The sequence below is a fragment of the Canis lupus genome, chromosome 5, assembly GCF_003254725.2.
Source record: "Canis lupus dingo isolate Sandy chromosome 5, ASM325472v2, whole genome shotgun sequence".
In the NCBI taxonomy this organism is placed as follows: Eukaryota; Metazoa; Chordata; class Mammalia; order Carnivora; family Canidae; genus Canis; species Canis lupus.
Genome location: NC_064247.1, coordinates 80,500,673 through 80,512,636, shown reverse-complemented (window position 1 = coordinate 80,512,636; position 11,964 = coordinate 80,500,673). Strand labels below are relative to the sequence as shown.

General features: G+C 47.2%; 3 protein-coding genes across 3 annotated transcripts in view; 1 reads left to right on the top strand and 2 right to left on the bottom strand.

Moving 5' to 3' along the window:
- Positions 1–203: 203 nt before the first annotated feature.
- Positions 204–2,681, bottom strand: DERPC (DERPC proline and glycine rich nuclear protein). Its single transcript, XM_049109628.1, has one exon. It carries the CDS (start codon positions 2,679–2,681, stop codon positions 1,041–1,043), a length of 1,641 nt encoding a protein of 546 aa, XP_048965585.1. The 3' UTR covers positions 204–1,040.
- Positions 204–10,732, bottom strand: CHTF8 (chromosome transmission fidelity factor 8). Its single transcript, XM_049109629.1, has 4 exons — positions 10,655–10,732; positions 3,681–3,738; positions 3,302–3,419; positions 204–2,902 (listed from the first exon to the last, which is right to left on the bottom strand). The coding sequence occupies exons 2-4, from the start codon at positions 3,701–3,703 to the stop codon at positions 2,678–2,680; spliced, it is 366 nt and encodes a 121-aa protein (XP_048965586.1). The 5' UTR covers positions 3,704–3,738; positions 10,655–10,732; the 3' UTR covers positions 204–2,677.
- The window catches only part of UTP4 (UTP4 small subunit processome component), a 35,989-nt gene continuing 34,742 nt past the window's right edge, over positions 10,718–11,964 (top strand). Inside the window, exon 1 of the mRNA XM_025426659.3 lies at positions 10,718–10,845. The gene's annotated coding sequence lies outside the window, so the exon portion shown is untranslated. The remainder of the gene's footprint in view (positions 10,846–11,964) is intronic.

Here is an 11,964-nt window from a genome sequence, read left to right as displayed (position 1 = left end):
CTGGTGGCTTAACTTTTATTGTTGAAGATGGGCAAGGTCTCTGGTGAAATCACTGGCAAATGAAGGAGTCCTAGCTCAGCTAAAAGTCAACACTTGCTTCCTCGAGTGACAGCATTTTACCTGGCAGATAATGAAACAACGAAAAGCAGTGGGTAAAATTCCTTTCCTGTGGGAAGAGAGAATAAAATGGAGTGACATCGGCAGCCCTCTCATCCCATTTATTAAAGAAACGGTAAGAAAAGATACAATGCAGGAAAAACACCAACCATCCTTTCACGTCAGGCTGAACGAAGCACAGTGATTTCTCCCCTTAATCCCCCCACCCCCACCCCAATATTCCCATATTCCCATCCACGTCAGTTTAAATTTTGAGGTTCTCTGATCGGGAGTACTAGTGGAGAGGGAGTTAGATGAGCAGTGGAGCCTTGATTCTGGCCTCCTCTAAGTCCCAGGAGAAGGAAGCTGCAGGCCCAGTCAGTCAAGCAGAACGTGTATCTGGTGGGTCTCTGAAGTGGTTGCCCACCTCCCTGTTCTGTGTTCAAGCCCCCAGGGAAAGGTATGGCAGTAGAGGATGACCAGGTCCAAGCTGCCCAGGTCAGAGCTGCTGAAGCATGGTCCGTTCACCAGCACATTTCTAGAGAGCAGTGAGCTGATTCTCCAGTGGTGAGCAGGGGACTACATATGAATTGGGACCTGCAGGCCAATGTATCCCTGAGGAAAAGTCCACACGAACAATTCAAGAAACTAGTAAGAAACAAGGGGCAGAAAGCTGTGGGACAAAAGCACAGCAGGCTTCTGGAGGACCGGTGATCCTTTATCTCAAAGTCAGGATCATTCCCACCTGCTGTAGTCCGTCTCCCACAAATAACATTTCACCTTCAGTCAAGAAAGAAGCAGAGGAAAAAGATGGCTCATCTGAACTTGAGCCCCAGCTAGGTACTTCGGACTGTAGCTCCACATCTACCCTTTTACTTAAAACACAGCCCCGCCCAGAACCACGGTACTTGAAAACCAAAATGGTCCTGGAAAGAAAAAGGTGTTTAAGGGGGTAACATTCCATTTGGGTACATTGTAGCCATTGGGCCCCCTGGTCTGGGGAAAGCAGCTGGGTTTGTGCCAGGGAGGCTCCCCACTCTAGGAAATGGGACCAAAGTCTTGCTTACAGGGCCATTCATCCTTGGAAAGGAAGCTGGGTTTAGACCCAGGGTCCCACTTGGCCTTGCAAAAGGAGCTGGGTTGATACCCACAGGGCCTGCTGGAGAAGAGCCCAGGGGCCCAGGAGCTGACCTAGGGAAAGTAACCTGACCAGGGCCTAATGGGCCAGTAGACCTTGGGAAGGCAGCAGGGCTTGGACCCTGCAAGCCACTGGCCCTTGGGAAGTTAGCTGGGTTGGGGCCTAGTGGCCCAGAAGTTCTTGGGAAAATTGCTGGACTTGAGCCCTGGAGGCCAGCAGACCTCTGGAAGGTAGCTGGATTTGAAGCCAATGTGCCAGAAGACTGAGAGAAGGCAGCAGGATTGAGCCCTCCTGAACCTGTCCCCCGTGGAAAGGGATTAGCATTTACCCCCATGGGCCCAGCTGGCCTTGAAAAATGAGCTGAATTGGGACCTATGGGGCCGGGAGCCCTGGACATGGGAGATGGATTTGGCCCTGGAAGGCCAATTCCCCGAGAGCCAGGACCCGAGTTTGGGCCTATGGGGCCAGGTACTCTTGCCATAGAGGATGGGCTTGTGCCCATGTTTCCAGAAGCCTGTGAGAAAGCAGCTGAATTTGCTCCTAAAAGACCTGCTGCTCTTAAAATAGGGGCAAGATCTAGGCCTTGAGGTCCTGCCATTCTTAAGTTAAGACCAGATCCTGTGCCCAGAAGGCCACCCGCTCTGGTATCCACATTAGGACCTGGGCCCAGGCCACCTGCCCTGGGGTTGGGCCCAAGGCCTGGGCCCAGGCCACCTGCCCTGGGGTTGGGCCCAAGACCCGGGCCTGGGCCTGGAAACATACCCGACCTCGGAGCAGGGTTTGTACCAACGAAGCCTGATCTCAGGTTAGAACTTGGTCCTGGTCCCAAGCCAACCGGCCTAGGATTAGGAGGACCGTTACCAGAAGTCAAGAGGACACCTGTTCTCATGTTGGGCCCAGAACCAGGGCCCATAGGGCCACCACTTCTGGGGTCAGGACCTGTTCCTAGGAGACCACCTGCCCTTGGGTTCGACATAGGACCTGGCCCTGGGAGACCCCCTAACCTGGGGTTAGTCAGAGGCCCTGGGCCTGGAAGAGCCCCTGCCCTAGGGTTCAGAGATGGGCCTGGGCCTGGGCCCGGGCCTGGGCCCAAGAGGCCACCAGGCCTTGGGAAAGAAACTGCACCAGCGCCAGTGGGATTCATCCCTCTCGGAAAAGAAGCCATGCCTGGGTCACGAGCACCAGCAGGGAAAGGTGCTGGATTTGAAGCCAATGAGCCTGATGAAGATGGAAAAGGCGATGGGTTCCTTGGAAATGGGGCCAGATTTCCACCAAGAGAACCAGTTGCCATAAGAAAGGGATCAGAATTCATGCCCAGTGGGTGGCCTGTGTTCAAAACAGGACCCCCCTGTGGTCCCAGGGAACCGTCGAGCCGTCCTCGAGGTGGCAACTGAGCACGAGTCCAAGGAGTTGGCCGCTCTCTAGGGAAAATCCGGGGTTCTTTCATACTTTCTTGGGGACGTTGGTGATAATGGGCTTGGGGCGAGTTTTGAAAAGGATCTTGTTTTTGATGAGTGCTGTCACCAGGTACTGAGTGCCAGTCTTGCAGCCAAGCTCATCACAGTCCTGCTCCCCAGGAGTGTGTTTGACAAGGACAGCAAAAGGTTTCTCCAGATGGATGATTTTTCCATACAGGATATGATGTCCCACGATCAGCACAGGGATTCCCTTTGGCAGAATAAGAATGAAATGCCTGAGGTTCAGGGCAAGGTAGTAACATGCAGGGGCCTTCTAGAGATGCTCTTGGCAAGCAATGCTGGCACCTCCACTCCCTGGTACGGCTCTACTGCTGTTGAAGAGCCACACCAGACAACCACCCTCGTGCCCTTTTTACTCTTTCTAGCCCCAAGAGAATTTCCACTTTTGGGGACTGTTGACTTTTCCAGATTCCCCAAAATTAAACTTCCCTGCTGCTGCAGGGGTTGGGGGAGCACAAGCAGATAGCTTAGATTAGCTAGACCTCGCATAACAAACCTGAGGGCAGTCCTCACTCTGGGTCCTGGGAGCACCACCTTGGTGTAGCTTGCTTTCCTGAGGCATTAGGCAGGGAAAGAAAGGTCCCCTCACCTCAGTGGTGTAATGTAGGTCTCCCAGGAGGTTTCCAGCTAATCCAGTGCTGTAGCGAGCCTCGATCTCCCCCTGTAGCTCCATCAGCACCCATTCTGCCAGGCCTCCAGCCCCAGCACTGCAAGCAAAGGGCTGGCGGTTACAATATTTTTGAGGGGTGAAGGCTGAATAGTGTCCTACACCACCATTCAAGGCCCAAAGGAACTCTTTGTTGAGCACACAAGTTTTTGGGAAATTAGGCAGTGCTAGGCACTGAACTACAGATGAAATGCAAGGATATGTGCAAGACGCACCTGAGGACCCTGATGCTTCCAGGAAAATGTCAAACCTATATAACCCTACTAATTCAAACTAAACAAAAGTGTCAAAATGTACTCACCTGGAAATAACAATTTGCACCATGAGCCTTCCGTCTTTAAAAAGCAACTGAAAGCAAGCTGTAGAGGAAAAAAAAATTTAGGATAATAGTAACACCAGCTAACATTTACCATGTACTATGTGTGAGGCATTTTTCTAAGTGCCTTAAGACAGATTTTCGTTTCCCTAACAATGGTATAAGCTGCAAATATTTTTGAACTGACACTGTATGTACGTTGCTTAAGATCACCAAGATTTAACAGTAATATAGAAAGTTAACAGGTGTTATAATTATGCTCAAGGTCATGTACTTACTAGTCAAAGAGCCAGAATTTGAACCCAAAACATATAATAGCGCCCACACTGCTGACCACTATGCTAACCTGCCTTTCTCAAGAATGTTCTTTTTTCTATCCTGCATATTTCTAAAAAAACAAAATTAACTTAGATTTTACTTTTCCCTTTGGTGATGTTATAAAATATAAACCTCATGTCTAACACTTTGGTTGTATTTCAAGATTCAAAGGACCGCCTCTAACAAAAGCCAAGAAACAAAAAAGACCTTCAGGTAACTTTAGTGAATGAATGGTAAGCGGATTTTTAACGTGACTTTCAATACGTGCTTTACCATCTACTTGTTAAGACCCTGACAATCAACTTTCATTTTATGCAACAGTACCACCTGGTGGCAAGTTTGGGGTACTCTAGAAGAATGGATTAAAATATTTTTTGCCTGAAACAACTGGCTTCATTAGTCTTTCTCGGAAAGATAGATTCATGGGGAACTGAGGGGGTGGGGGATCAAAACTACACATTCTGTATAAGTCCTTCCAATGAATCAATGGAACTTAGGGGAAAGTTATTAGTCCAGTGTTTATCAACTGTAGTACTGTATGTTAATAGATACAATTGTGCTCAAGCTTAGCAAACATTGGATTCAAACATTAAACAGGGTTTTTCATTGGTGTTAACCTTCACTTTGGATCTCCAGGGGAAAGTACATTGCCAAGAACCTTACAGGACAGCTCTGTTTTTGAGCATTAAATATACTCTAGGAACATAAGGTCAGTCAATTCACCGGTCTTCAAATTCAACTATAAACAATAGCTAACTTTTTTTTTTTTAAACTATGAATCAGATGCTGTACACGCCTAAGAACCTAGGTCACTTGTCTTTATCTACACTCCTAATCAATGCACTTCCAAAGGAGAAAACCAAGTACTAGTGAGAATGAAAGGCATCAAAGCATCAGGTGGCACAGCATACATGGAAGAGCTGGTCAGAAGGGCAATCAAGAAAGCATCTGTAAGTCAGACCATCTGCAGCAGCACCACAACTGGTGCTGCTTGAGAACAAATACACAAGGCTTAGGAACCAACTAAACCAAAAGCACTGTTAAAATTCTTCTAAGGTTTCTTGAAGTAGAAAGGATTACAATTTAAAATCAGAAGACTTAAAGTCAGGTTCCAGCCTGCAAGTGCAGAACTCTTCACCATGTCATCATACACAAGTCACTTAATGACCATGGGGCTAGTACCTCAATTATCTGACTCATTAAACTACTGTGAAGACCACATATATGCAAAAATGCTTTAAAGACAGCTATTTCTTTTAGAGAATGGAAAATATACATCAGTATTTCCACACTATAATTTTGACTATAATTTGGAGAATGGTGGGTATATTTTAGCCATGAATCAAAAAAGACTCAATAACTAGAAGTCAAAGAGTTTCTAAAGGTTAATAAATGCATACAGATTAAAGTGTTCTTATAACTAAGCTTTTGATGACTGATAATACACTCTATGTTCCTTGATAGATGTAATTATAGGAATATATAGGTGGTTTCTGAGAAGCGATTAAGTGTTCACAGAGATACTCGAGTTCTAGGAAGGCCATGGCAGGGAAGGAAATCAATCTTTAAGGCCTTTGGAAACATGTTTGAGATGAATACCTATGGACCATTTAAGGGAGATGCAGTAGTATTTTCAGTGCATTCCACATTTCCTGAACAGCCTCCTGGTAGAAAAGGAATTTGTAACAGTGGCCCAAGTGGGTAAAAGGAAAACATGCCTGATAGCTGGGTCAGAAAAGCTATACCTGCATACTAATCCCCAGCGCTTGTGAGTACACAGCTTTACCAACTTATACAGTAGGCCCTGCCTTAGTTTACCTCTCAATACTGGCAAACACCTACCAATACTCCTGAAAATAAAAATTCTGTGGCCTACAGCTTCACCATTCTGCTGCTATACCTAGTCGACTGGTAAAAGCTTGTGCAAGTCCTACTGGGATGCTGCAGATGTGAACACAAATGAAGTTCACACCCACTTAATTCACACCAAGAGTCTAGTCCACAGGAACCTGTAGATTGGCCTGGCTATGTTTACCTACATAGGAGTGTATTTACTAAATTAGTAAGAAGTGCAGAAGGCATTCCTTAAGCAAATTTTAAAATTCTACTTTAGGGGCGTTTGGGTGGCATAGTCAGTTAAGTGTCCAACTCAGGTCGTGATCTCAGGGTTGTGAGATTAAGCCCCACATGAGGCTCCATGTTCAGCACGGTATCTGAGATTCTCTTCCTCTCCCCCCACCCCCAACTCATGTGTGCTCGCTCTCAAATCTTTAAATTTCTATTTTAATGCCTTAAAATAGGCAATCACCTGAATTTAATTATTCCTTTTCTTACTCCTTGAGATTACTATTCTAGACAACTGTTCTCAGGGCTAGAGTAGGCAGGTATACCTGGGCACATCATTGAGGACACACCTGATGGAGCCAACAGGGACTGTGTATCACACTTAATGTGGAGTTGACTAAAAAGGATCTGACAACATGCAGCCCAACCTGTCCCTATACCCTTGACAGTAGGCAGGTAGTAGGAAAATGAAGCAGTGAGGCAGTACAATACAAATCATGTCCTATCAACTATAACAAATGTAACATTATGATAAATACTTTCTGTACAACAAATTTTCTAAGTCTTCAGTCTCAGCTAATTCCAACAATGAAGTAGAACAATTTCTACGTTTGTTCTAAGATATTGCTTATGTAGAAATTGCAGATTAAAAACATTTGAAGACACAGCCTGAAAAATACACTCTAAAAGGAGTCCATGGAAGAGCCTGCCTGGCATCTCTCTCTGAGTCTTGAGTTTAATCCCAGATTGGGTGAAGACCATCTTATTTATCTCTAGTTAAGAATAATAATTCTAAATTGATAATGTGTGTAACTGTAGAGCCAAGGAAAAATTTCTGTGATATTACTTTTTGAAAAACATTTAATTGACTGTACTTCACAGTGGAGTCTCATAGGCCACACTGGAGTATGGACCTGGAACAATGGCAAAGTGGGGGGAAAAACCAAACCTCTTTCTCCCGAATTTCAACCCCTCCACCCCCATAGCTCAAAAATGGGGAAATTTTTTTCTGCTTAATTTTTCTGGGCTTTCACATCACTTAACAATATAGTTTTGTATTCCTAACTTAGTAACTTTAACTTTCTAAAGGAAACACTTTTTTAAAGCACTTTATACATTCTAATTAACACTGGATATTTTCTTTCTTTCTTTTTCTTTTTTAGAGCCTTTTTCTGGGGCTTCAAAATGTCTAGAAATGGTTTGCCCCAGGTCATCCTGTCTTAAGACATGGATCCAGTCTGGAGATCCTAGGTAAAGTCACACTAATACTTCTCAGGACAGTGGTCCAGGTAACTTCAAGACCCCTGAACAAACTATAGCGCAGCAAAGAAACCAGTATTCTTAATACCAATCCAGAGCCACAGTGGAGCCCTACACAAAATTCAGAAGAGTTAACTGGAACAGTATCAGTCTGGGCACTTCATAAATACCTTATTTAACTGTGGTTTGACTTCTATCCCTATTTTGAATGTAGTTACAATTAAAGTCATTATCAAACACCTGAAAATCAGAGTGCAAATACAACTTAAGAAGAAAAATCCAGGCAAAGCATTATAATACAAAAAGCTTCATTTCTCCCATAGCTAAACTTTTGTGGACACTTATTGGATTTTCTCATTTCATCGTGAGAACCACGTTAACGATGTAAGCACTCTTATTCCCATTTTACAAATGAGGAAACATGCTTAAAAGAAACTCAAAAGTAACTGGGCACAGCTCGTAAGTGGTAGAGGTGAGATGTGACCCCTTAATCCCTTCACTATATGGCCTCTCCAGCAGTCCTCTCCCACAGCTCCTGGCATACAGTACCTATGCATAACTTCTGACTGCTTTACAAATATTGGCCTTTCTCATTTCTACAAAATGGCAAGTGAGTAACCTACACAACTACAGTCAAAGTACCTATTACATCTCTGGGGTAGCCAGTCAAAAACAAACCTTTTTATCATATTCAATTAGTGAGATTTAGATTTCTTGAAATCCCTAGAGATCTACTCAATGTCACCTCCAGAATTCAATACTAGTATAAGACAAAATGAGCCAAGAAAAGAGGACATTCTTTTGTCACTGTTTTAATCTTGAACAAAATTGAAGTCTTATAATTTACTTTACAAACTGTTAAATGTTTAAGACTACTAATGTCTTACAGAAAACAGAATGAATGAGCAATGATCTTCAATAATGGTTAACTGTCCCCAAAATAGAATGTGGAAGAAAGTATAGCATGGATCCAAATAAACAGAACATACAGCTTTTCTCTGAACAAGGGAACTTAATAGTAATGACAAATAATTAAATTTTACTAAAGCTCACTAGTATTTTATAAATTTTCATTACAACCTTTCATCTTCTATTTTAAGATAGAGAATAAAGGCTTTAATTTTACAGTTCTTAATATAAAAAATTCAATTTTTTATTTAAAAAAATTAAATACAGGACACAAAATGTTTTCAAATTGCCAGACCAACACTTAGCATTTACTGAACTTTTATTCATTCCCAGAGACTGTTGTTTTGGAATGCAACGAGTACTCAAAGTAATCAGACCTGGATTTCTGTCACTTATCCTATGTGTGACACGGGAATAATCTAACCTTTTAGGTTTGTTTCTCCACCAATAAACTGAGCGTAAGAATGAACCTATCTCAAATGGTTGTGAAAATTTAATGAGGTTATGAATGTAAAGTCCTCAGCACAGTGCCTAAAATATGGTAAGCTTTTAGGGTCAAACTATGTATTATCTCTGGGGAACTTGACATTTTCTTACTATATGTCCAACAGAATGACTTAATGCTATATTATTAACGTTTATAGTGGACTAAAACATCCTACAAAAGCAGGAGGTTATCAGAGTAAAACTCAGCTTACATAATGGGAGAACGATTCAAACAGGACAGTCAAGGTTCACCGAACTGCTTCAAGAATTAAGCTCTGAAAGGTTTTTTTTTTTTTTTCCCTCTTTTCTCTAAAGACCACTACTTCTCTATGTGCCTTTCCACCAAATGAACAATTCAGGAAGTTTTCATATACAAATGAACACAGATTATTTTTATTAGCAGTGTTATTGTGGTTTGTGACTGAAGGGGATGATCTTAAGTTTCAAAGGGAAAATCTTATCTCCTGACAGGCTTATGTCATTAAGCACTAAAATGGTTTCTAAAGGAGAACCTTGCTTCCCTCCCAAAAGGGGCTATGGAGGGTAGGTGGAAATGAATGCTTCCAAACTTTTCATTAGTGAAGAGTGTGTTCAAAAACATGTGTGGATACTATGCATACACGTGGTACTTTCCCATCACATTTTAGGATTCCCATGATGGGGGGGAATCAATTACTGGTATTTGCAGACAATGGGTGGAAAAGATGGCTTCAGTCGATCTGAGTTACTCCAGTTTTCTCCATCTTCTGCTACTCTGCAGCCTCATCTCAACTCTCTTCCCCATCTTACAGCTGTGACCCCCTATCTTCCCCAAAGCCCCGCCTCTCTAGCCCTGCTGGAGGTCTCACACTACCCTGTATTCTCCTCCCACCGGCCCCCATCTTCACCCTCTGCCCCGGCCCCCTCCCATCCCTCCAGTTGGAGCTACAAACACTTCCTATGTCTAGTCCCGCCCACTTTCTGGGACTTCTCAATCCGCTTCCCCTCTCTTCCCCACCCCCTCCGAATCACCCCCAGAATTTCGCTGGGACTTCCTACCAACCTATTTAACCCTTTCTGCTCCCTCCCAAGGAAACTATCCTTTAAACTGCATTCCTCCACACCTCTCGCTGGAGTAATCTTCCAAACCGTCCACCCTCCTCCCAAAGATCACTGTTTAAACGTTGTTCTTCTACCACCCTCATTCTCCAAATCGTTCCCTGCTCCCTCCCTCTTCAACCTCAAGTACTTCGCCCCTCCAGAACCCCACCCCGCTCTTTAGTCTCTCACTCCACCCACAAAAGAACCTGGATCGCTCGTCCTCCTAACCACCCTCCCGATTGTCTCTCCCAGCGGCTTCCCCCCGCGACTTGAAACGTCCCTTCGAACAAACCTCAGAGCCCTATCCCCCACCCGCCTCCCACCCAGTCCCCCTTCTGATGTTCCCGCTACTTCCTGGGTTCCAGGTCTACCCCGCTCCCGCAAGCCTCGCGTGCTGGACTCCCTCCCGACCCGGGGAAGAGCCCCTTTCCGCACGTACCTCGAGGTTCCGGCCCGCGCCGCCCCCTTCTCCGTCCTCCGCCCGCGCTCGGCCACCCTTTCCGCCCTTCTCTCGCTCCGCCCCGCTCGCTCCCTTCCTTCCCTCCGCCTTCCGTCTATACACCGCTCCCTTCCCCCACAATTCCTGGCCCCCCCGCCCCGGGGGCCCCAGGGGCTCGCCCCCACCTCTGCGTGGTTCTCCTCTCTCCCCTCCCCCTTCCCGGCCGCCCCTCCCCCTCCCCCGCCCGCCGCTCCCCGCCCCTCGGCTCGCCATTCTTCTCCTCGAGCCGAACGCCCCACCCGGCCCCAGCTCCCTAGCTGCCCACTCCCTCGCCCCCTCGCCCCCGGCCCCGGCTCAGCCCTCGCTCCCCGCGGCCTCCCGCGCCCCCCGCCCGCGGCCTGACCTGCAATGGCGGCCGCCGAGCGCGGCGCCGCGCGGCCAACGGGCGACAACCGAACCTCCCGCCGCCGTCGCCGCCGCCGCGAGCACTGCCTGCGCACTTCCGGCCTTGCGCCGCGAGCACTTCCGGGGCAGAGCACGCGAGCGCGCGCGCACGTGGGGCCGCGGCAGAGAGAGGCGAGCCCCCGTCCGTCGGTGAGTTGGGGAAGGGGTGCGAGAGGACTTCGGCGGGGTGCTGCCTGCCCCGGTGACGCCGGTGGAGCTCGCGGTTCTTGGGCCGAGGCCGGGGGGGGGGGGGGGGGCGGCTACTCCGTAGATGCCCGGCGGAGTGGCAGCGCGCGCTTCCGACGCCCCCTCAGCCGGGCCGGGCCGGGCCGGGCGCGCCTGCCCTGCCCGCAGGTTCCAAACCCTGAGGGACGACGCGTGACGGGCGAGCCGGAGCCGGCCGCTCTCCTCGCGGAAGGTGTAGGCTTGTGGCGTGGGGAGGCGACGGTGACAGGCGCCCGGCTGAGTCCCGTCGCTTCCTTCCCTTGAGGAGCGCTTGGTTCTGCCTGCCCGGTCAGCCTCCCTGGCGCTACCTCAGAGGGTCTGTAATTTGCGAACTTAGCGTGCTGTGAAGTTAGGGAGAGGTGTTCGCGAAAATGCAGACTCCTAGTCTCCCCCTCCCCCCCTTCTCTCCACAACCGAGAGACTGGAATTCTGGAGCTGTGGAGTAGGACCCAGAATCCTGCGTTTTTCAAAGCCTTTTATCCAGATGATTTTAATGGCAGGAGTTCTGCGCACCTGACTCTGAGAGGCTGATTTAGGTTGCCAGTATTTCTTGCTTCTTGAGTGTTGGGAGGGGGGGTTAGCCTCCTCTTCACAACTCCCGCCCCCCACCCCCGCCAGAAACCTCGCACAGAAAATAGAAAGGGGTACCTTAGTTTCTGCCTCGAATGCAGCTGGTTTGCACGATGTGCTTCCTTCCCTTCGGTGCACACACCGGATTACAGAATGAGGTTACGTTCACTCTTACCTCTCTTTCCCAGAGTACTTTCTTCAGGTAATTGGCAGGATTGTTAGGAGTCTGGGGCATGCTCTTCATGTATGTTGATGTTCTCATTTTTAGCTGAAGCATCCCGAGCTTCTGGAGATGGTTTCATAGCTCCTTGCTTGGGGTGTGAAAGCATCATTAACTAGATATTTAGAAGGGAACCTCCGTGAGACACAGTTGGACTCTTCCATCCAGGACAGTGATGATAGGTAGTACACGTGACATACTGCTGTTGACAAGAAGAAACAATACATGTGACATACTGTTGTTAACGTTTAACA

Bases quoted from the DNA above. Each gene is read 5' to 3' on its own strand.
- DERPC (XM_049109628.1), bottom strand. From the start codon at position 2,681: ATGAAAGAACCCCGGATTTTCCCTAGAGAGCGGCCAACTCCTTGGACT.
- CHTF8 (XM_049109629.1), bottom strand. From the start codon at position 3,703: ATGGTGCAAATTGTTATTTCCAG. The intron at 3,420-3,680 runs GTGAGTACATTT...CTTTGCTTGCAG, and splicing joins GTGCAAATTGTTATTTCCAG to TGCTGGGGCTGGAGGCCTGG. The intron at 2,903-3,301 runs GTGAGGGGACCT...ATTCTGCCAAAG, and splicing joins ACCTACATTACACCACTGAG to GGAATCCCTGTGCTGATCGT.